The 23,807-nt window shown below is 41.5% G+C and overlaps 1 protein-coding gene and 1 long non-coding RNA gene across 5 annotated transcripts in view; one reads left to right on the top strand and one right to left on the bottom strand.

Annotated features, from left to right (window-relative positions):
• Positions 1 to 9,490, bottom strand: part of LOC127537020 (uncharacterized) — an 85,656-nt gene extending 76,166 nt beyond the window's left edge. The window contains exon 1 of one of the 2 annotated variants that reach the window (XR_007946323.1): positions 9,382 to 9,490. This is a non-coding gene — a long non-coding RNA (uncharacterized LOC127537020). The remainder of the gene's footprint in view (positions 1 to 9,381) is intronic. The other variant, XR_007946309.1, reaches the window with a different exon arrangement.
• The window catches only part of atp2b1a (ATPase plasma membrane Ca2+ transporting 1a), a 36,874-nt gene that overhangs the window by 9,111 nt on the left and 3,956 nt on the right, over positions 1 to 23,807 (top strand). The window contains exons 2-21 of one of the 3 annotated variants that reach the window (XM_022216811.2): positions 782 to 1,258; positions 8,478 to 8,675; positions 8,974 to 9,231; positions 9,401 to 9,526; positions 11,171 to 11,332; positions 11,802 to 11,840; positions 13,854 to 14,009; positions 14,261 to 14,475; positions 14,766 to 15,008; positions 15,124 to 15,365; positions 15,989 to 16,226; positions 17,234 to 17,413; positions 17,499 to 17,586; positions 17,712 to 17,818; positions 18,070 to 18,261; positions 18,785 to 18,998; positions 19,114 to 19,325; positions 19,456 to 19,563; positions 20,959 to 21,147; positions 21,772 to 21,861. In XM_022216811.2, the coding sequence (XP_022072503.1) occupies positions 1,066 to 1,258; positions 8,478 to 8,675; positions 8,974 to 9,231; positions 9,401 to 9,526; positions 11,171 to 11,332; positions 11,802 to 11,840; positions 13,854 to 14,009; positions 14,261 to 14,475; positions 14,766 to 15,008; positions 15,124 to 15,365; positions 15,989 to 16,226; positions 17,234 to 17,413; positions 17,499 to 17,586; positions 17,712 to 17,818; positions 18,070 to 18,261; positions 18,785 to 18,998; positions 19,114 to 19,325; positions 19,456 to 19,563; positions 20,959 to 21,147; positions 21,772 to 21,861 (3,450 nt within the window). In that variant the 5' untranslated portion in view covers positions 782 to 1,065. Of the gene's footprint in view, positions 1 to 781; positions 1,259 to 8,477; positions 8,676 to 8,973; positions 9,232 to 9,400; positions 9,527 to 11,170; positions 11,333 to 11,801; positions 11,841 to 13,853; positions 14,010 to 14,260; positions 14,476 to 14,765; positions 15,009 to 15,123; positions 15,366 to 15,988; positions 16,227 to 17,233; positions 17,414 to 17,498; positions 17,587 to 17,711; positions 17,819 to 18,069; positions 18,262 to 18,784; positions 18,999 to 19,113; positions 19,326 to 19,455; positions 19,564 to 20,958; positions 21,148 to 21,771; positions 21,951 to 23,807 lie in introns of all 3 variants that reach the window. The other 2 variants (XM_022216813.2, XM_022216812.2) reach the window with 2 other exon arrangements.

Genomic DNA, 23,807 nt, shown 5'->3' with positions numbered 1-23,807 from the left:
CATTGCTTGACAAGACTTTTATCCAAATGACAAAATTATTATTTTATTACAACTCAAGTACAGCTAATCAAAATCTCTTGGCAGTGACTGTAGGCAGTTCTGCTAATTACTTTGCTACTTGTCTCAGCAGCTAAGTGGTTTTGTCTAAGGGCTTCCAGTTTTTCTTTTATGCAGATGAGATTTTAAAAAAATAAACTAAAACTGTCTGTGCTGGTGTATTATAGCTATGTGATGGGAGAAAGGGAAGAGAACTTGTATGGTCACATATTGTGTAACATGGTACATTAAAAGCTAGATGTCCAAAGCCAGAAGAGTTTGTTTCTAACATCATAATTTCTATATTGTACATAGCAAAGGTAGCTTGATGAGAAAAATGATCTGTGCTGACCAATGAGCAGATGATGGTATTTCAAAGAAATTAAAAGATGAAATCTGTATCAGTGCTATATAGACCAAAGGAAATGGAAAAATCTAGATTTAAAAATGTTTTGGTAGTACAGAACAGAAAACTGAACATTTCTCATTACTTTTTTGCCTCTTAGCTGCAACTTTATCCACACATAGTGAATGTATGTCTTTTGTATTTGTCACAAAAATGAGTTGCAGTAGTATGCACAATAAACCTAAGGCAAAGTTTTCCTTGATAGTTTTTCCCAAATGTGAGGCATTCAGCATGAGGTGGACATCAATAAATGTATGAGAACCCTGCTGTACATGAAATGGCACTTGGTGGTGTCACTACTGACATTTCCCCCCCCCCCTGTTTGCTTCTCTCTTTCAGATCTGCATGCATGGTGATCTCCGGCTCTGTGGGTGATCCTCAGTCACCATGAAAGACTAGGAACTCAGCTCTCCAAGGGAAATGGCTTGTTTTGTGATACCCCTACCCTGCTACCTGGCGTATGACTCCAGCTGCCTGTGAAGGGCCTGTCAGCTGTTTATGGGAACTATCACTGCGTTCGCACTATTGAGGATTTAAGCTTTTCCAGGACAACACCTTTTTCTTGACCCCCGCTGTCGAGTCAAAGCAGCGGCGCTTTGCAATAGACTGGGGAGGCAGCAACAATGGCGAACAACTCGTACAGTGGGGTGAAGAACTCCATGGTGGAGGCCAACCACGATGGAGAGTTTGGCTGCTCGCTCAAAGAACTGCGCTCCTTAATGGAACTGAGAGGCGCCGAGGCGATAAGCAAAATTGGGGAAACTTATGGGGATATTCAAGGACTCTGCAACCGGTTAAAAACGTCACCTATAGAAGGTACAGTAAAGTTTTTACTATGCCTACTGGTGTTTAATCGGCTGATTTACAAGATGTTTTCACAACAGTGCTAGTAGTGAGTGCTGTTGGAATGATAATGTGGTGCACACATAGTTTAGGAAGCGTGTCATTGGCCAAGTCATCCACATTATGGATACCTTGACATCACTTCCTTGGAAAAACTCATATGCCAGACAGGTGGCCAGGCAGGCTGGCTCTGACCTGGGCCAATCCTCCTCTATTTCAAGGCCTGTGGATATGTCCCTCCCTCTCTCCCTTTTCACCTCTGTCTCCCTCTGTGTGTGTCTCTGTGTGTAGGCCTCAGACAGACCAGCTGTTTGTCTGGGCACTGTACCAGTCTGCAGGCAGGTCAGTGTCCCACGTGTGGCGGACGAAACAGGAGGCTGTGAGGCTTGAAAGTAGTGACTTGAACATGTCAGCAAGAAAGTCAGTTCCTCTTTTTGTAGGTCCTCTTTGCTACTCTTTCGTTACTGAATTCTTAACGTCACAGTAGGGCAGGGCTAAGAATTTTGAAAGAAATTCCAGTAGAGCCCCACTTGGATGTTTTGGGACAGCACCTCTCTCTTTTTTTCAAATTTTCTACTACTCTTTCTCGGTTTGTCGCTCTATAGACAGTCTGCATAATCGCCAGTATGACCTTGACTGAACTCTTATGGGAGGGGATTTTCAGTTTGATCCCAGATTAAAACGGCACCACATATTCACTGTAACAGCAACGCTCCTCTGTGTGCAGTGTCTGAAAGCAAGGAAATATTTTTTTGGGGCTTTATCAAATCGAAAGAAACGTGACAAGTACCGAGCTTTACGACGGTGGAAAGCATCTCTCATTTTAGCGAGAATCATTAGCTCACTGTTTAATTCTCGACCTTTCATTTATTGACAGGATGGTGAGTGGTACACCATGCAGTTAGGTTTGCTGCCTTCAGTTTTATGAAAGCTTAAAGGCCATCGTCTGAGCTGAATAGGAATTTTGCTGCCGAGAGAGCGTGAGATGTCTAAACATGCACGCGGTCGTGTCAAGTTGGTGAATGTAGAGTCCTGTCATATTTGTAGCATGAATAACATTGGTTGTGTTGTAGTTTATTTTTATACCTCCAATGCTCAGTCCGCCTACTTTATACTACTTAAAGAATGCGGTTAGGCAAGGCCCATTAGCTCTGCAACACTTTTTGTTGTAAAGCACAAATAAATTTCACACAGTATTGGATTAGATAAGTTAACAGAATACTTTAAACTTGTTTGAAATCAGAATCAGAATCACTTTATTCATCCCTGAAGGGAAATTCAGTGTCAGACATGCAGAATTCAGCATGCCAGCAGTGTCCTTTTAAACATCTTTAGATTTTCAGACTGAGGGATAAGACTGAAATGCAATTATTTCTAGATTTCAGATGGGGACAAATTAAACTAGAAAAGCACTCGGAGAGCGCAGACCTCCGCCAGGCTCAATTGTACAGAGTCCTTCAAAAAAATCCTGGATCCAGACGGTGATCCGGATCACCTCCAAAATCTAATCGATTGTTGCTTTTGCTCTTCCGGACATTCTGTAAAAATTTGGTGAAAATCCGCCCATACTTTTTTGAGTTATGCTGTTAACAGACAAACAGACAAACTCCGATGATTACATAACCTCCCGGCGGAGGTAATTATCTGCCTAACCAGCAAAGTAAAGGTAGCCTTAACCCAATTTGTAGAAGTGTTACTTTTTAATTGCGTTATTTTCAACTACATCGCATTGATAAGCTAGACTCGGTCCACATTTTGTTTCCTCTCGCACCAGGTGCCGTTCCACTTGCTATGCAGCCACTGAGTTTTTGATACTTAGAGCTTCAGTCAGCTCATTTGTCATTAACTTGGGGAAATTAAGCCATCATTTAAGATTACAGGAGCCTGACAATTGAAAAGGGATTTCTAATTAGTTGGTTGGCCATTTCTCGAAACCTCTTAAGCCAATCCTTTGCTAATCCTCCATATTTCCAGGCTCTTTCTTTTTCATTCAGAGAAGTTTGACTGAACTTTCCTGTTGGGACTATGTTAAGTCTAAAGGCTGAAAAGCATGGCCATTCATCGTGTCAGTACTATTGCTGTTTGTCACTAACCAGTAAGGTTAGATATCACCAGAGAGCTCCCTATTCAGTTAGATTTCAATTCACTATCAGTCATATTGATACATGCCAATACTATGAGTTTAAAAAGAGTCAATTCTGCTGAATTGTGACAGTGAGCACTGCCAGAAGCTTATTCAAACATTTATCTATTTGACAATTGAAGACAGTTAACTAAGTGCTGTAATTTGCTGAATGAAAAGATGAAGGGCAATAATCACAGATAGAAGAGAAAAATTCAACGGGATGTGCATGTAGCTCTGTCCATTGACCCGGTGTTACTTGTATCGGTGTTTACTTCCTCTGTACAGGCATGCTGTTATTTCTGGTGTTTTTTTTTTTTTTTTTGTTTTGATGAAGTGAGTTCCAGTTAAGTTTCCTGTCAGCCTCTCAGCACCTTTCTTTTTTTCCCCCTTAGCTGCATAGTCAGATCTCTAAATATCAATAACATTTAAAGGGGAACTCCACCATGTTTACACATCAGAATCAATGTACTTGTCATGGGGAGTGCCACTCGGCGAGTGAGAACAGTTGTATACGGTTCTCTGTGGTATTTGTGGGAGCTTTGTCAAGCCTGAAGAAGTAACATTAGGGACGTCACCAGGGCTAGGTTAGACTTGAGATGACACATTTGTAACGAGAAGCCTGTGTTTTGTATGTGGAACATGATATGTGGAATTCCTTTTCAAGAGAACATAGAAGTGTAAGTAATTTCCAGTGGAAGTAATTGGTTGTGGTGGCAAAATCACACCCTTGTATCGATATTATCCGCTGGACTTACTCACACAGCAGTATTTCTGTTCTCCAAATGGAATCCTTTATTTCCTTTGCATAATGAGACTTATCAAACTGCCACCTCAAATCAATATTATTGGCAGCATTCCCCTATTTCTCCCTTTCACAGTTAGTCGCTGTTCATTGCTGTTTTAGTGGAGTCAAATATTTGTGTTCCAGCCTATCGATCCAATTGGCTGTGGGCTGAGAGGCTTCCGTAATTGGACTTAAATTCATAAAAGCTGACAGATTCTTTGTATCTGTCATTCCAGACGCAACACCCCTCTCATTCAAAGTCTGTTAAATGATAGTGTACTGTTTGCGATCGAGTGGGCTGACAGATCTCGTCTGCATCTCTGAATTCACAATGACATGCTGACTCTGGGTTTTGTGTGGAGATAGGCACATATGGTCAGATTGGCGGAGCTGTGTAGAGGGAAATGGGGAGGCATGCTGATCTACTTATAGTAATCTCTGGCTCGAAAACTGCTTTGCGGGCACAATTGGTTTCTTGTGATTCCTTGTGCTTAGTTATTAAGGTAGGAAGGGGAGTGGTTGGTTGTTGTAATTCTTATTGTTTGATGTTTAGAACCCTAATCTGTGAATTAGATAACAGTTAAAGCCTTATTTGTGTTAGTTATACCACTAGTAATTACTAATTGATCAGATTCTCTAGTACAATGCAGTTATTTAGTGTCTATGTAGACACTGTGCCTGTTTGTAAACTGTATGATGTGCTGTTTCCTCACTACGGGCAGGTGAAGTGTTATTTGGGTAGTCCGCTCAGAATTTCTGACACACTTTACTGCTCATTGTGTGTATTTTATATTGAACTTTGAATGGTAATACCCTTTTAAACACTATTTTTGGAAGACCAGCACCATTGTTCAGATTGTTAAGCAAAGCCCTGCTCATTAGCACAGAACGTGTTTATGTGCAACAGCACATAAAACGCTTTGATCACTTGTAAATGGAGGAAATTACTGCTAATGGGAGCTCTCGCAAGCATCTGCATTTTGGTATTTCATAGGAACCAATTTTCCTAAATTGCAGGAAAAGTGACATGTTTTTGGTCCTGTGAAGTGACCCAACATGCAATTTATTGGATTGACTCTCTTGACATCGCATTTTTTTTGTTTTTACAGTTGCTTATGGAAAGATTTTCCAAAACTGTTCTCCCCATGTATCAGTTGCTACCCGCTGGCTGCATTCATCTAAAACTTAATAATGTGCTCTTCACATGATAAAAGCAGTGCTATAACTTGAGCAGAGGTGATGGAAATCCTATAATCCAGTTATCGTAGTGAGACTCAGATGGGCATAATGTCATATTAACATGCCTACCTAGACTGATGCTTAACCTTTTCGGACATGTCGGCATCTCTGCATCTTTTTACTCCAGTTTGTTTTGACACTGAGGACATTTACCCAAAATACTAGTAATACACAAAAGTGTTAAGTAAACCGTTTGTCAGATGCAGCTGACAAAACGAAAAGCGCAATATAAATTCTCTGCATTCTGTTTGTGTATCTTCTTTCTTTATCGACTGTAAATGTTTTGACACACTTTTGTCATTTAGCCATGTCGTGTATGGAGCAGAAATGTAAGCAGACTGGATTTCCATATAACGCTGTCATTGCAGTAACACTCCTCTTAGAGCCTGGTTCCAGGGTCCTGTTGAAGTGCAGGATTCCTTTGCTTTTCTGTATTGTGTTACATACTAGGTTATTGTGTGCATGAACATGTACGGAAGTGAGACTTTATGTGAAGTTTTGCCAGTGAAAGGCGTCTCCTTGCACCATGCAGTGTGCTCGCCTTTCTCTGTCTGCACATAGTTAGGAAAAGGCAGTAAAAGGAAATCTGTGCCCCTATTTCATTTAATTGTGACAGACTCAGAGTGAAGGTTTGCCTTGACCCCTTCACTGGAGACTAAAATGACAGTACTCATGATGGGTCAGCTGGGGACAAGCATCCAAATTAAATGGTTAATGATTAGCTGCTTGACTTGAGATCCACTCTGGATGCTAAAATGATGCGAGGGGCCAAGGCCAACCTATTATCCGTTTGTGTATTCAATAGAGGGACAACACCTTGATCGTCCTCTGTCACTTGTATTTATTGCTCTAATACAAAGGGAAAATGTGGTGTAAAATTGAGTGGAGTATTAGCTGTCAGCATGTTTTAATTAGAGGCGTAGAGAATTAAAGGAGATGGTGAGAGACAGCCAGGGAGCAGCAACAGGCAGCCGTGCTGGATAAACCCCATGGCTTTTTTTTTTAAAATATGATCTGCCAGTGAGTCATCATTCTTCTCACCTCGCTTTTAGAAAAGTATGTGGTAGTGTTGCACTGTAATCTCAATTAGCCGTGTAAATAGCGATACGGGATTGTTTTCTTCTTTACACAAGTCTTATCATCTTGATTTGAGTGAGACATGAGCATAAATTAGGAGCATGGAACAGAAAAGCCATGTTTTAATCAAATTGGACGTAAGCCTGTGATAGTGGCAGTCTGCTTACATGATCACTTCTTATTTTAGGAATATATTTGACCAATTTGTTTCAGAGGAAAGCTTTTGTCACTGATGTAATTTAATTACAGGCACATGCAGTGTTAATGTTATTAAAATAAGAATCCGCAAGGACATTGCAGTTTATCTTGACTGGGCTGATCATTTTATTTAACTGAAATATCTCATTATTTAGAGCTCAAAGCAGGGAGCCAGTTGGCAGAAAATTTGAAAAAACAACCTTCAATGTGTTGGGTACACATAATGCAATAACTTTGGGCTAAATCTTTATTCTAACCAAATAGTCTAAATCTACTAATGAGATTTATTAACAGTGAAAATCTCATTAGTTACAGCCCTGCTATTACGGTTTTATGCTATTGCTGATTTATTGGAGATCATGGTTAATGGTTACCTAAAAAACCATATTCATGGACAGAAATGAAACAATATACAGTCATTTGTGAGCACGTTTACTTATAGGAAAGCTTTATTTTTAGTATTTGTTTTTGCCGTCTTCAGTTACACAGTTGAGCAGTCGGGTGGGATCGATTGAATTGTAATGTCGGTGCTTTCAGATTGCACAGCATTCTAATGAAAAAGAAGAAGGCATTACTCTCCTGATAAATAGACATATTCTACTAATTATTAGATTTTTCCAGCAGGCAGTACTTTATGAAGCTGTTGCAGTCTCATCTGTCTCACTTTGCTTTGACATAACGGAATTTGGTTCCATTTCTCAGATTTAACTCAAATATGAGCACAGGCTCCACTGTTTCGACAATGCATCTCACTCTTTGTGCTGTTGTGACTGCACCGACTCCAAATGTGGTGTCATGTTCCTCTAGTTTCTGTGCACGTGTGTGTCCGTCTGTCCATTCATCCTGTCTTTTTGTCCATACGCTGACCCTACTGATCTTTTTTCCCTATTAAGACACTGCTATTCACGGTGCAGCTTCCGCTTAGTCGTCGGTATCTCCACTCTTTCATAGCCTTTTGCCCCCTCACCCCCCACTCCCGTCTGCCCGTTAGTAGCAGTTTCACACAGTCACTCCTCTCTGGCCCCCCAATACCACTCCACCTCATCTGGGCAGCATGCATACACACACACGCAGACCTCCACCCAGTCTGCACAGTCACCCACACGCAGTCAGCATGAATAAGACTGAAAAACTGTCATGCATCATCAAATGTGCGAAGGCCCTTTTGAATATATGACCGTGCCTTGAATGTGGAGGCATTTGAATGCTGCAAACTGCTCTCGGTGGACATGGATGAATGGGTCTCAGGCCATCCAGACATGCGGTGTGTCAGAGAGATGACTCTATAGCAGGACAGTAGTGTGCATGCAATAGGCACCTGTGAGTCTAAAGCTGATTCAACCTCCAGTCAGTTGGTCATTGTGTTGAAAAAAGGCCCGTTGTGGGATTAGATTTGACCTCTGCTCTCACATTCTCTGGCATGCCTGAAAGAGGTGAAAATATTTGACATGCCCACAGAATGTGTGTCATTGTTGTCCAGCATTGTGTCCTCCACAGTGTCCTGTCAGAAATGCTGATTCCTTTTGGAAGTGATGCTGATGGAGGCCTGGTGAAGAGAGTGCAGCTCACTGAGTCTTACTTCAGTGAGACAAGCTCTCCTCCTGTGAACTAAATGCCCGCGGCGGCTCGTCCATCTGTGCTCACATTGTGCACAATTAAGACTTCATTTTGTGATGGGAATATTTGGTATTTCTAGTTTAAGTTTAATTTTTAAGATTGATTTAATGAATTAAATGCTGTTTTTTTTTTTTCTGTCTCTCCCCACACAGGTCTAAGTGGACAGCCTGCAGACATTGAGAAGCGGAAAACAGTGTTTGGGCAAAATTTTATACCGCCCAAAAAGCCCAAAACTTTCTTACAGTTAGTGTGGGAGGCGCTACAGGATGTCACGCTGATTATCCTAGAAGTGGCAGCCATAGTTTCACTAGGCCTTTCTTTTTATAAACCTCCAGATGCCGAAAGAGATCGTAAGCAACATTTCATTATAATCCTATTCATCTTCATTTTACAACTCGTGTTCTGAGTAATGAATATTATCATAGTTCTGTTTGGAGTCTTAACAAATGTTCATCAGTTGCTTGTCTCTGCCTCATTTATTAAGTCATTTTATTTAATGATGAATCTGATGTCATGCTCTCCTGTCATAATGTTTTTCCTCTGTGCATTTCAATGTGCCTGAGAGAAGAGGTGATGGAATAAGTTAGGGAAATCTATTTGTTAATGAGCTTTTTTTTAATAACAACATTTGCCCTCATTCCTCTCCAGACTGTGGAAAAGCTGCTGGTGGCGCGGAGGATGAAAATGAGGCAGAGGCGGGTTGGATCGAGGGTGCCGCCATCCTTCTATCAGTTATCTGTGTGGTGCTGGTGACAGCGTTCAATGACTGGAGTAAAGAGAAGCAGTTTAGGGGCCTCCAGAGTCGCATTGAGCAGGAACAGAAATTTACTGTTGTCCGTGGAGGACAAGTTATCCAAATTCCTGTGGCTGAGATTGTGGTCGGCGACATTGCACAAATAAAATATGGTAAGAATGTTTCTGATTTAATTAAACATAGCTGTGTCTGTGGTGGATAAACATAGATATGTCAGTTAAGAATGTTTAGATGTTGTGCTATTCAAGATTAATTAAAACTGAAATTGCTATTACAGTGTTGTTCCACAACAAATTCAAGACCTGTTTGTGTGCTTTTCAGGTGACCTCTTGCCTGCTGACGGAGTCCTCATCCAGGGCAATGATCTGAAGATCGATGAGAGCTCGCTCACGGGGGAGTCGGACCATGTCAAGAAAACACAAGAAAAAGATCCAATGCTGTTATCAGGTAACATAAAACCTCATTTGTTTTTGTTTTATTTTTGAATGGTTTTCTCTTCATTATTTGGTGCCTCTTTTGAAAGATGATGTGATTGATAACATGACTGATTTTGTCAGACAAATTAACATGCCATTTAAGAGATGATCAGTAATACTTCTGACACTGAAGTATTGAAATATATAATACACTTTATCCTCAAAGACTAGTTTTATCTGTGTTCAAACTGTATGAAAATCAAATGACAGATAACCCTTGTGCAGTTTGATCACATCAAAATGAAATAAAATGTTACACACTTTTATACAATTTGATCACATGCACACTAAGGTGAATGTGGAAAGTGACAGTGGTTAAAATGGATTTTATTTGGTATATAATCATGTCGATCATTCTACCATATAAGCAAAACTCTTATAATATTTAATTTAATAATAGTATGAAATGCCAAAGATTTTACTTAAATCTATAAAGAACTAATTAAACCACTGACTGCAATTGCCTAAGTATGTTTTAATTATTCAGAAATTAGCCTGTTAAACTGCAAATTAAATCAATTTGATTTTATGGAGTCTTCAGTTTAGTATGCAGCTCTGGTTCTAGTGATAGCACACATTTACTTCTAAGGAATAGTCACTATGTAATCGAAAGTAAATCGATGTCCCTTTCCCGCTGCACAGAGTAATCGGTTATCAGTCATCCAACATTCCTCAGATGTAAATAGTTCCTGTTTTCTGTGTAAAGAGTCCATTCTGCGTTCACAAAGACCTTTCAACATTGTGTTTGTGCTGTCAGACAGCGTTCTCTTTACTGTTGTACTCAGTTCCCCAGAAAAAAGTGAGCAGAGAAACGCTTTTTGTTTAGTTCATCTGGCTCTCCACTGGCACGCCTCCAAGACAGAGGAGTGTTGTGTGTGTGTGTTTTTGTATACACTGCTACACCACTGCTTTTTGATTTCCCTGAGCACAGTCTATGTCCCTTCTGCCATCACTCTGACGATGAAATAAAAGCATCTTCTAATTAACAAAAGCACGAGAGAATTTTAAAATGCTTTCCGCTCTCGTCTCAGCCTCTGGTTTTGTGGCTCTCTCTTATTTTAGCCTGTGTTCTGTTTGGTTATTTGCTTTTTTCTGTATCTTTCTGTGTCTTGAGAGGAATGCGGAGCCAGAGATGCGACCCTGTTGTAGCCTCTCATGATTCCATTAATTCGCCCAGACTGACTTACTGTTTGATTAAAGGCTGTTGATTAAGGGTTGGGAGAGTATGTGCATTAGTGACTGCGTTTCATTTTCTTCGCTTTCCAGTGCATCACTCTTTTGTATTTGTTGCCTGTGTTTGAAAACCTGCCGCTATTTTCTCCTTTCTTGTGTAAAGCTGAATATACCACTTGAAAGCTTGGCTAAACCACCTTCTCAGCAGAGGAATCTAGCCGAGCATTGTCATCTGAACCAACACAGGAAAGTCAGAGCAACAAATAAGGATAGAAAAATATATTTGGTTAAGGATAAAGCTACTGCCAGTGTCTAAAGAGAAACATTGTAGAAGCTCTAAATATAGCGAAGCGTTGCAAATGTCGTTTAGTTTGAGCATTTTTACCTTTTTTTTTTCCCCCGCTTCGTTTACTGAGATTTTGTTTCCCTTCTCCGCTCAAAGGCACCCATGTAATGGAAGGCTCAGGGAAAATGGTGGTCACTGCAGTGGGTGTCAACTCTCAAACTGGAATTATCTTCACTTTACTCGGGGGTGGCGAAGATGACGACGACGACGAAGAGGAGAAGAAAAAGGAAAAGGAGGAGAAGAAGAAACAGAGAAAAAGTTAGTGCGCTCCGCTACGTGTTGACCAAGCTATTTTTATTAGTACTGAGCACCGAGCCCAGCATACAAACACACACACACAGGTGGACATGTTTGCACAGACATTTTTTATTTCCTACCATTTTTGTGCTGCACAGACAGATTTCATCATCTCCTAGAGACTTTTGAAAGCAGAAAGGTGTAGTTTAGAGTTGTATGCACACTAAGAACACTGTTTTTACTGCGTTTTATCTTGAATAATTTGTCGTTCAGTGGCTGATTAAATTTTTCGACTTAATGTTGCTGCGAATATTTTTAAGTTCTGCTTGTTTAAATCTGAAAATTATAACGGTGAGAATGATTGGATTAATATGAAGAGAACATTTTTGTACCATATATAAATTATTGCTTCATGTGTAATTCAGGATTTGTACTCTGCCTAACAGTTTTACACTTACTACTGCTGACTCCATGCTCCATTTTTTCACAGACAAAAAGCAAGACGGATCTGTGGAAAATCGTAAAAAAGGTGCGTTACCTGCCCACACACGCACACGCTGACACACACACAACCATGTATAATTGTCTCGCAGCTTAGCACCTACCTGCAGGTATTAGCCTTTAGATTTGTCAGTGTCTCCCTGCCCGTTTAACAGAGCTGCGTCTATGTTCAAGCCTCAGTCTGTTAATAATTGGCTACATTGGTTTTATGCACGTAATGAGGAGTTGCATATTTTTACATGACCCCATGTCGGTGTATACTTGGTACGGGCTGTTCTTGGCTATCCATTGTACTGTCTGGCCCTCCCTTCTGTCTCTCTCTCCTCTTTTCTCGTCCTTCCCTGGCACATTGCGCTTTGAGCAGCAGGTGCTACTGAATCCAGTTATAGCGATTAGTGATGAGGAGATTAAAGCCATGCAACAATTCTGGGGCCAGAACATCTGCTTTCCCACCCATCTCTCTCTCTGACTCTCCCTCCGGCCCCCACAATTATTATTTCTATTGATGGCCCAAACTGAAATATTCAGTGTCCAACTGGAAGACTTGCCCCGTTGCAGTTTCAGGCTGACGACAATGATGATAAAGGCAGTTGAGTGGTAACTCAGCCAGCTAGCCTAGCTTGTAGTCCTGCTGGGACACTATGATCAGTAGTGTTTGGGTTTGTGACCACAACCCTGGCACTGGTCCCTGGTGCACAGATTCCCTCTGCCTGCCAGGAATCAACAGTAATCCTTTAGACTGAGATTACACCGAGCATGTAAGTGCAGAGCAAGCCGCAGTCCACAGCAGCTGCAATAGCCCAGTGTTCCTGCTATATACATTCACTCACAATATCATGCTTCTGTACAGAGCATAGCACCACAATCTAACCTTTAGCCTATCCTAATTAGACAAGGGCTGTCTCTGCGTAAAAAAAATACTACATACATTGCACAAAACTAAAATATTCCAAGATAATAAAATAAAACAGTGTGAGTTATCTTGTAGCTTCAGCACAGCTAATGATTTTATCATGGTGAGTGACACAACAGAGACCAGCCCCTGCTGGCCTGTCTGCCGCCTTTCCTCCTCCTCTTGCCATTAGAGGCTTTGCGTCTCCAAGGTTACCTGGTTAGATGTGGGTTTGGGATTCCCGTTAGGTCTTCCGGGGAGGGAGGGTGGTCCTGTGGGATGTTGAGGGAAAGATGAAAGAGATTTATGGGAATTTAACTGGCAACGACTGCTGTGGTTGCTGTCACGGGAGGAAGAAAGATATCCATTTCGTTAACCTGTTCTTTAAACCTCTAGGTGTGAGTACGGTAATTACATTTTCAAATCTTTCAACTAATTACCGTGCAGTAGAATCACTGCAAACATAATTAGAGTGACATTTCCCAAGTTCCGTGGATAAAAGGGAAGAAACAAAGCTGAAGTTTTGACTCATTTGACATCTCATTTCTTCTTGGAAATCACTTTCCATTTAATCAGTCATGTTTAAATGCAGTCTTCAATGGTCTTATCCTTTTAGCATACCTATCATACGGCAGGTTTGCCATTCTGCTCCGCAACAACGTGCTGTGACTTGTTACCTGCTTAATCAGGTCAGAGTTAGATGGGGCAAAATCTAGTCCTAACTCGTTATTGATTTGCTTGTTCTTCTCAGTCTTGAAAATGTTTCTTGTTCAAGAGTGAGATGCAAAATAAAATAATTTATTTTTTCGCGGGTGTAAGGTTGAGAATAGAGTTTTTATTTCAGGTCTTGCAAATGTGTACAAATAGGCAAATTAGGTGAGCTTTATGTGGCATCTGACTGTAAATGACACCTCCTGTATGTTCTTTGCATTGTGCAGCTTATTTTTAGATTTGCTCACCTGGTTTCATTTCAGCCAAATGCTCTTTTCATACATCCTAAAATCTGCACAGTGTTACTTTGTATCCACATCGAGTTATGTACGTCATATTTGTGCACATTACTTGACACAAATAAATGTACTGGCCGGGACGTTGTTGTAATTGTCAGACCGTTTTATTTACCAGCTTTATTTGTTGTCTTTGCTGCAGCTAAAGCACAGGATGGTGCTGCTATGGAAATGCAGCCTCTGAACAGTGATGAGGGAGCTGATGCAGAGGAGAAGAAGAAAGCCAACCTGCCAAAGAAAGAAAAGTCTGTTCTGCAGGGAAAACTGACCAAACTAGCGGTACAGATTGGAAAAGCAGGTGAGTCAGATAAAATCGCTTGATTCTGGCACTGCTGAATGCTGTAGATTATAAAACATACTCACTTTCTGAGCTTCTATTCTTGTATCCCTTTTTTCAGTGGGATTTTACAGTCTTTATCTCCATATTTTTATGATGTTCCCTATACTCACAAATACTTTCATTGTATGTAATATACTGGAAAATTGTCTCCTTCTGGTTAATTAAACATCATCTTTCTTTCTTTTCCCCCCATTTGCTGATTCCTCCAGGACTGGTGATGTCAGCCATCACTGTTATTATCCTGGTGGTGCTGTTCGTAGTAGACACTTTCTGGATCCAGAATCTGCCCTGGGTCAAGGACTGCACGCCCATTTACATTCAGTTCTTTGTGAAGTTCTTCATCATTGGTGTCACTGTTCTTGTGGTGGCTGTTCCTGAAGGCCTGCCGCTCGCTGTAACAATCTCCTTGGCCTACTCTGTTAAGGTAAAGTCTCTTATCCAACTTACCCGTGCCAGGAATGACCAGCTTACACTTCAGCCTATTAAAACTAGCATGCCAGGCCGTTAAGATTTGGCTAAGTGATACCCTAAAGCCAAGCTGTGATCCCCTTTGCTGATGTTGTTACCCAACAGAGGGCTTTACTCAGTCAAGGAGCTATTCATTTCTGCTATACAGCCTCTGCACACATGCTTTTGTCATCCAAGATAAAAATGCATTGAGCACAGATAATTCCAGCATAGTCAATCTGTTATTTTTTTAAAATCTTTCTACAGAAAATGATGAAAGATAACAACCTGGTGCGTCACTTGGACGCCTGTGAGACTATGGGCAACGCGACTGCCATCTGTTCTGACAAGACTGGTACACTCACCATGAATCGCATGACTGTGGTGCAAGCCTACTTAGCTGAAAAGCACTACAAGAAAGTCCCTGAACCTGAGAACATCCCCTCCTCCACTTTAGACATCCTGATTCTGGGCATTGCAGTCAACTGCGCCTACACTACCAAGATCATGGTAGGTTTGTGAAAAGCAATGCGGCACTAAAAATACGTTGAGCATGAATACTGCCGTGTTTGGCTTTAGGAGCTAACATTAGTGACTAAATGCCTTCTTTTTTTCCCCCCTTCAGCCTCCAGAGAAAGAAGGGGGTCTGCCACGACAGGTGGGTAACAAGACCGAATGTGCCTTGCTTGGCTTTTCTACTGACTTAAAACGTGACTACCAGATTATCCGCAATGAGATCCCCGAGGAAAAACTCTACAAGGTCTACACCTTCAACTCAGTCCGCAAATCTATGAGCACTGTCTTGAAGATGGCCGATGGCAGCTACCGTATGTTCAGCAAAGGAGCCTCAGAAATTCTCTTAAAAAAGTAAGAAAACAGTCTTTAAAACTCAAAACTCATTTTGCATGCCCTGTGTTGGATATTTTGGATAGCATGGTTTATCATTATAACAATGCTACTCTTAAGATTTTATGCTGAAGAGACAAGCACTTGTGTGCATGACTAAATTTGTCCTCATGATTATTCTACTCAATGAAAGGTTATTCCGTAGTTTTTTACTTGTTCCAGCTGGCCTGACTTTGCAGTAAATGATATGTGTACTGGCTTAAGCAGCTAAGAAGTTCAAGTGCATCCCACCCAAGCCCCTTACGTTGCGACTTAAAAACGCTGAGAAAATGAGCCAGTAACAGCTCTGTAAGCCTCTTAACCAAGCAGGCTTCTTTTTAACCCACAGAGGACTTAGTCTGACTTCTTACTACTGCAGCTCACCATTCAAATGCTTTGTCTTCTCCTCTTCCTTTATCTAATCTAAATGACTTTTTACATTTTCGAGTCAATACTTATCTCCTGCTTCATCCATGTTTCTCAACTTCCATCACCCTTAATGACTTTCTTCCTTTGGTATTTCTCCCTCCTACACTTGTTCCTTTTGTTCTTTTTACACTTTTCTCTACATTTATATTCTAATATCTCCTCTTTTCACCTCCCAGGTGCTATAAAATCCTGACAGCAAATGGTGAGTCAAAGGTGTTCCGCCCACGGGATAGAGACGACATGGTTAAGAAAGTGATCGAGCCCATGGCCTCGGAGGGCCTGAGGACCATCTGCCTTGCATACAGAGATTTCTCTGCCGCTGACGGTGAGCCTGACTGGGACAATGAAAATGACATCCTCACTGGACTGACTTGCATCTGCGTCGTGGGCATTGAAGACCCTGTGAGACCAGAGGTTAGTGGTTACATCACTAATTGTTGTCTCAACTGAACCAGGGAGCGAGATTGACCCTAAAATTGTGCTGCATGTGTCACAGTTGGATACATCTTCCTGGATTTGCTTGTAAAAATGCTGTAAATACGAACATCAGTCACGATTTTGCCACTGTGAGTGGTCATTACAAAACTGTCTTCAAGGTACACGTTAACCGGAAATCCAGTGCTAGGGATAAACGCATAGCAGGACAACTGAGACATTTGACAGTTTTTTTAGCTGCACAGTTTGCAAGATCAAGCAGCCCTGGGTTCTCCTTTTGATTTATAGGTCTGCACAGTTGTCTTAATCACTTTCATGCATCATACAACATCCATGACCCTGAGATAGGTTACCCACAAAAAGAAGCAGTTTATATAATACTGTCTAACCACTGGAGTGAAAACGCAGTCATCATAGAGAAGAGAGAGACACGATATCTGCTTCCATTTCCTAACTTCTTTAACCATTTGACAAGCACTTCTGCAGAACTATGCTGACAGCTTAATGGGGCTCCCTCCACTGTTTCTAAGTGAAGGAAATAGACTGAGTGATGCATTGTCAGCCATTTTTAAATGATGCTTGCCATCACTGCATGCCAATACTGGAGTAATAATATTGATAATTTAGAGGAAGTGGTTCCACAGCGAGACAAGAAGATTAATGTGTGAAAGAGAAGCAGATCATTAGCTTGCAAAATGGTCAGCTGTCTCTTTACTTTGGCTTCTTGCCATTTTGTGCTGGACAGGTGAATTAGACATCAAGCTTGTTTGCTGGAAGCTATGCGTGAGGTTTGGGAGACACTTTGTAAAAGAAGTGAGAACTGTGGAGTTTGATATTCCTCACGATGACTTCACAAATAGTGAATCATTTGATTAAATGTTGAAAAACAAGATTTTATTTGAGCCTGGCTCTCATTTTGAAGTCCCTAGTGACATGCAAAAATAACAATCATTTCCTCCTTCTTTGTGTTTCCGCTTTTCCTTTAGGTCCCAGATGCTATCAGGAAATGCCAGCGTGCTGGCATCACAGTACGGATGGTGACTGGGGACAACATTAACACAGCCCGAGCCATCGCTACCAAGTGTGGCATCCTACAGCCCGGAGATGACTTCCTCTGCTTGGAGGGAAAAGAGTTCAATCGCAGGATACGCAATGAAAAAGGAGAGGTGGGCCACAGCAAAATACTATACTTCAGAGACTGTTAAAAATGTTCTGTTGGGATTCTATTAGGGTTTTGTCTCATGTTTCTAGATTGAACAAGAGCGCATTGACAAGATCTGGCCCAAACTACGAGTACTGGCTCGCTCTTCCCCCACAGACAAACACACCTTAGTAAAAGGTAGTTCTGTTTTTCTGCTGTGGATAAAAATGAATGTGTACTGTGAACAATCTAGGGACACTAGATTGTTTGTTGTTTCATGCTCTAGAGGTTTCACTTTAAATATTCCTGTTTTTCCATTCTAGGTATTATTGACAGTACAGTCATAGAGCAGAGACAAGTAGTAGCAGTGACAGGAGATGGTACAAATGATGGTCCTGCTTTGAAGAAAGCTGATGTTGGCTTTGCCATGGTGAGTTTTCTGTTTATGTTCTTTAACGAGAGTAGAGGTCCAGTCATAAATATAATCCAGCTCATTTTTTACCTTCAACATCCCACTCTGGTCGATATTCCATGACAACCTGGCAGTCCTCTAGAAAGAAGCCAAAACAGTGTCTGCTAACAGTTACTTCTGGGAAATGATGCCACACAGAAACATGTGAATGTTAAATATCACGTGACCGAATGCAGACAGATCCTTGATAATCATCTTTTTGCCTCCAGGGTATTGCTGGGACAGATGTCGCCAAGGAGGCGTCCGACATCATTCTGACTGACGACAACTTTTCCAGCATTGTCAAAGCTGTCATGTGGGGACGAAACGTGTACGACAGCATCTCCAAGTTCCTCCAGTTTCAGCTAACTGTCAATGTGGTGGCTGTCATTGTAGCATTTACAGGAGCCTGCATCACACAGGTTAGCACCAACGTATTCTGCGCGTCTTTGTTTAAAAGAAACACAGATTTCTACATAGAAGAAATAATCATTTGTAAAATCTTGAAATGTGTTCTGCACCTTTTAAATAGACTCCTCTCATTTGATTACCAAAATGTTGCATATGAGTTTTTAATATTCTGTTTATTTCTCAGCTCAGATTGTCTTGATTTACATAGAGATCCTGTCCTGTAACCGTAACTCCTCATCTTTTGGCTGCATTTGTAGGTGTACTGAAACCAAATGGCTGTCATTCCGCTCTGAGCGATTTTTCCACTTGCTATTAGTCTTAACGTGCATATCAAAATACACAGTCCTTAGTGCTGTCACACTGCCTAAGCTTATAAAAATGCACTAGGTTGTAGAGCAAGCAGCAAAATAATTTGATTTCCACATACCAATTCGTGCCGATTAAAATTTCTTTACTGGGTGCTGAAATCTTGATGATATTTGACATGTTGAGGAAGCATAACCTAATCTTCGGTGCCTCACTCTCTGCCCCCAGGACTCTCCACTGAAGGCAGTACAGATGTTATGGGTCAACCTGATCATGGACACCTTCGCCTCACTAGCTCTGGCCACAGAGCCCCCCACAGAAGCCCTGCTGCTACGGAAGCCATATGGCCGCAACAAGCCTCTTATCTCTCGCACTATGATGAAGAACATCCTGGGTCAGGGAGTGTACCAGCTAATCATCATCTTTACGCTGCTCTTTGCTGGTAAGAAGCTCCTCTATATCTGACGATCTCTGTGTACACTGCAGTGGTGTGCTATGACTTTATTTGTGTGTTTGTCCTGAGGGAGTCCATCTCTTTATTTGTGATTTCTCTGTAGGAGAGAAAATGTTTGACATTGACAGCGGCAGGAATGCACCGCTCCACGCACCCCCCTCAGAACACTACACCATTGTCTTCAACACCTTTGTAATGATGCAACTTTTCAACGAGATCAACGCCCGAAAGATCCACGGTGAAAGGAACGTCTTCGATGGCATCTTCAACAACCTTATCTTCTGTAGTATTGTCTTTGGTACCTTCATTATCCAGGTAAATACACCGAGTTACTGGCTAACACAAGTTTTTTTTATTGATATGGTGGTAACTCATTTTAACCATCGAACCTTGATCCAAGACGTCAACCTGCAATCCAACTCTGCCTCTCTCCCTGCTCTTCTAGATTGTCATTGTGCAGTTCGGAGGGAAACCATTCAGCTGCGTGGCTCTGACCATTGACCAGTGGTTGTGGTGCACTTTCTTAGGCTTTGGCTCCCTTCTATGGGGACAGGTAGGGCAATACAGCCGAGCATCACCTTCTACTTGGTTGCATGCAAAAATATAGTAAGACACTGCCCCCCTGTGTTGGAGTTAGTGTAGTGTTTGCCTCACAGTAGCAAAGAATTCTGACAGAACAGTATGTTCTACTTCTGTGAAGAGATGGATATACATTTTCTATCTGGACAACAACTGAATATTTGGTCACTGTTTTAAATATATTTCACACTGATGTTTTGTTTTCCTGTAAATGACACTAGTAGCTGCATTTCTACCCTTGCTTATTTAGTTTCAATGATTTTTGAATTTTATTTGAATGATTCTTTAAATGTGGAATTTTAAAGTAATGATTTGTGTGTCATGTTTCAGTTTTTATTTCAGAATTGACTTATGTTGACCATATTAATTTATTTATTCTGGTTGTATTATATGTGAAAAATAATTGCCTTGTTATGCTTTTTGTTAGAAAATGGAATTTGAAATGATGCTGTTGCTGATTGTTCTTAATGAGTATTTGTTATGTATTTGGTCCACGACTTGGAAAGCATTTCTGGAGGTCATTTGATTTGATGCGTGATCTGTTATTGGCATGGTTAAAAGGCCTTTTTTTGATAAACTGCAATGTTTTCATATTTGTAAAACAACCAATCCGATTTACCCGGTGCATTGACTGCGTATTTGGCCCGTATGATTAACACTATATGGAGATGTTAACAAGGTAAATAATGTTTTGATTTTCACTAGAGGAGGTCTTTAATAAGTTGACAGATTTTGTTGCTCTGAAGTCCCAGAGATCTCTCCATCAAGCGAATCTCTGTCTGAGGTTCACTCTTGTTTTACTTTGGTTTCCATCCATCTCTCTTCAGATTCTCTGCCTCCTCCGCAAACAGTCTCTCTTCTTTTGCCAAGTAGAATTGCCAGGGTTACTCCAGTTGTTATTTTAACTGTAAATTTAGCCTCGTTTTTCCTGGAAATTTCAGACCCACTAGCAGACAGAATGGTATAGTGACAGTGGAGCTCAGAGGAACCAATCTGTTCAATGATGGTGCCATTATTCTATAGCTGTTTTATTGTGCATTCAGCATTAACTTCATTGTGATCAATTAGAAAATGCTCTGCGGATGTGGTGATAATGCGCAGAACTGCTGATAATTGTAAGGTGTCACTATACTCACTAAAGAGCAAAACATTCATTTTGGGGCCTCAAAACAAACAAAATGTCATCACACTGAATGCCTCACATTTACTACTTGACAGGACAGCTTATTTTAGGATCACTGTATGCTTAATGTCTGTGCTGTGCCCAAATATGGTTAATTGTGTCATTAAGAAAAGCTACCTACCTACACTGAAGATGGGAACTTTGTCATAAATTGGTGTTGCTCTTATACATTCTTTTGTCCTCCAGGTAATCTCCTCAATACCCACCAGCCGCTTAAAATTCTTGAAAACAGCTGGCCACGGCACCCAGAAAGAGGAGATTCCGGATGAGGAGCTGGAGGAGCTGGAGGACATGGATGAGATTGACCACGCTGAACGGGAGCTGCGCCGAGGCCAGATCCTCTGGTTCCGAGGCCTCAATCGCATCCAGACTCAGGTAAAAACCAACATAGTTTCACGTTTGTCACGCCACACTGCACCAACACGAAGGGAATCAAAAGCCATAAACCCTTTAACTCTCTATTGCTCCTCCAGCTTAAAATCTGTTTTGTCCTCTCTCTCGGCACTCCTAAAGAATGGCTTGTGCCCTAAAAACAAAAAGCCCTTTCTCTCATCTTTTTCTGTTCTGCTTCTGAGCTAAAGCAGATTCCTATGCCTATTTCTGACTCAGTCTGAATCTGTCTGCTAAAACCCGACTAGTTTGAAGGTACTGATGAGAAACAAGTGAATTGGATTGGACACAAAGCACGATAGAGCAGCTGATTGTTCAAAGACTATTGGCATGGCGATAGCTGGAAGTATGGAAGGATTCTGCAGAGAAAAGAGTGAAAGTGAGGTCAGACCTTGGAGTCAGCTCCCTCCAATCAGTGCCTTTAAACCCAGCCACCCCCCTTTTCCTCTTTCTTTTAACTACAATGCCTAAAGCCAATTTCAAAGTGACATTTTCTATGGTTACTGGTGCCTTTTCTTTATTTTTTTTCTCTCTTTTCTCTCTCCTCTGGCTGTGTTGTGTTTTATTTCCTCTGGGCTTTCTCCTGTCACGCTGTCTGATTCTTTGCAGATGGATGTAGTGAGTGCGTTCCAGAGTGGAACTTCCTTTCAGGGGGCTCTAAGGCGGCAGGCCTCCAACTCCAGCCAACAACAGCACGATGTAACCAATGTTTCTAGCCCTACACATGTAGCCTTTTCTACTACTACCACTACTGCCACTGCCGCCAACACCGCTTCTGCCACTGTGGGGTGTGAGTGCGTGTTCTCCTCTAGTGCATGAGACTTTTCTTTTTTTTTAATTTCTTCTTCTCTTCTAACATCTTCCTCCTCCACTCTTCTTCTCACCTAACGTTGACACTTTGACTCTCTCATGCTTCTCCTAATGTTCCCCACTGTATTCTTCAAAAAAAAAAAAGACACCAAAACCACATCTTCCATATTGCTTTGATAACACTGCTGTATATATATGTACCCTGTAACCAGGTCGCTTCTAGCGTCAAGGTGTTTTCTCTGTGTCATCATGTTTTCTGTTCTGCTTCTGCTTTGGTCTCACAAATGTGAACGTTTAACTGTTATCTCAGCGGGGGAGGGGTGATGTGTATTGACTACTTGATTAAGAAAACGCTATATTCTGGATTGACAATCACCAGGTGTGTCTGCAGCTGCGTCAGTCTGCCGTGTGCCTCTGTAGCACTCATGGGTCGTTGTAGCAGCTCTCTAGTCCCTAGCCGGGTAAATGTTTTGAGTATATGCCCATGATCACGGTCTAAAAACGATAGAGACAAGCCATGACATGGACCTCTGTGAGAAAATCTCGTGTCAGTGGATGTCTTTGTCAGTCCGTGGTGCAATAATGACCTTTTCTTTTCCAGCTGTGGCTTTTTGTGGCGGTTCTCAAAGAAAAACAGGGTGTTTTAAGAGCTCAGAAGAGGCTCCAATGGTAACAATATGCTGCAGTTAATACGGTGCAGTCTGTTGGTGTGTTCGGATGCAAAGCTGTACATGCTTTTTAAGGACTGGCAGCCGTTTACGCCGTGCCATTCGTCCCTTTACCGAAGATCGCTATGTCGGACGCGGATCATTTGATGGTGGTATTTCCAAAGGCCTTCCTCTTTGCTGTGCCCTTACAAGGACTTTGTGCCTGCTGATGAAGACTCTTTCTCTCTTTTAGATCTCACCAGACACACCATCTGACCAGCAGTGGATTTTAAATGTCTTACAGATGTCACACAGACAGAGCTTAATGGAATAAATGACTGTGCTCTTGAATGTAAACATGTGGGACTTTCCCAGACACATTAATGGCAGTTCCAATGTTGTTTTTCCCTACCGTATTGAAAAATATTGCGATGCTACAGTAATTTTTAGGTCTCTGTTTTAGGTGAAGTCTCCTGGACCTGGCATTTATGGGCTGATGGGTGCTTCCCTGCTAACCTCTAAACTTTTTCCTTCCAGGTGCTCTTTAAAGAGTGTTTCTTTGTGTTTGTGTGAATACTTGTTGGTTGGCAGAATGTGTCCACATGGCAATGTGTTTCCAGAATGCCTCGGAAAACAATGAATCCCACTGACTCCCCACGTATTCTTCTTTAGATTCTGTGAAATGTGTCATGGGCTATACTCAAAGGTTTACTACCATTGAAACACAAGGTAGCGCCGCGCTCTGCATGGGTTCAAAGTCTCTGGTCTCGTTTGTGAGTTTTCTCTCTTTGTGCTGTTTTTGACATGTATACCAGCTTGTAGACATGCTTGGCTGCCGCAGCTTTTTTGTTTTTACTCCACAAACATAAGCTGTAACTGACCACCCCTCTCTTTCTTTCCTGTCTTTCTGTCTCTTGTTGTTCTGTCTTTCTCTGCTCTGTTTCTCTCTCTGTCTCTCTCTCTCTCTCTCTCTCTCTCTCTGTCTCTTTCTCTCCTTCTCTTCTCACTCTTTCCTAAGCATGTCCAACAAACAGTGAACTCTTGTGTCCAGCCTCTGTCCCCTTTTTCTCTTTGGATCTGTTCTTGTAGAAAGAACAACATTCCTCTCGTTTTTTTGGTCCCCCTTTTCTTGCATTTTGATTAATCAGAGACAGGCCTCTACCAAGTGTTTTGTGAAGTACTACTACT

This window comes from Acanthochromis polyacanthus, chromosome 1 (genome assembly GCF_021347895.1).
Source record: "Acanthochromis polyacanthus isolate Apoly-LR-REF ecotype Palm Island chromosome 1, KAUST_Apoly_ChrSc, whole genome shotgun sequence".
Lineage (NCBI taxonomy): Eukaryota > Metazoa > Chordata > Actinopteri > Pomacentridae > Acanthochromis > Acanthochromis polyacanthus.
Note: the sequence above shows the minus strand (reverse complement) of the source record. Positions and strands in the feature narration are given on the sequence as shown.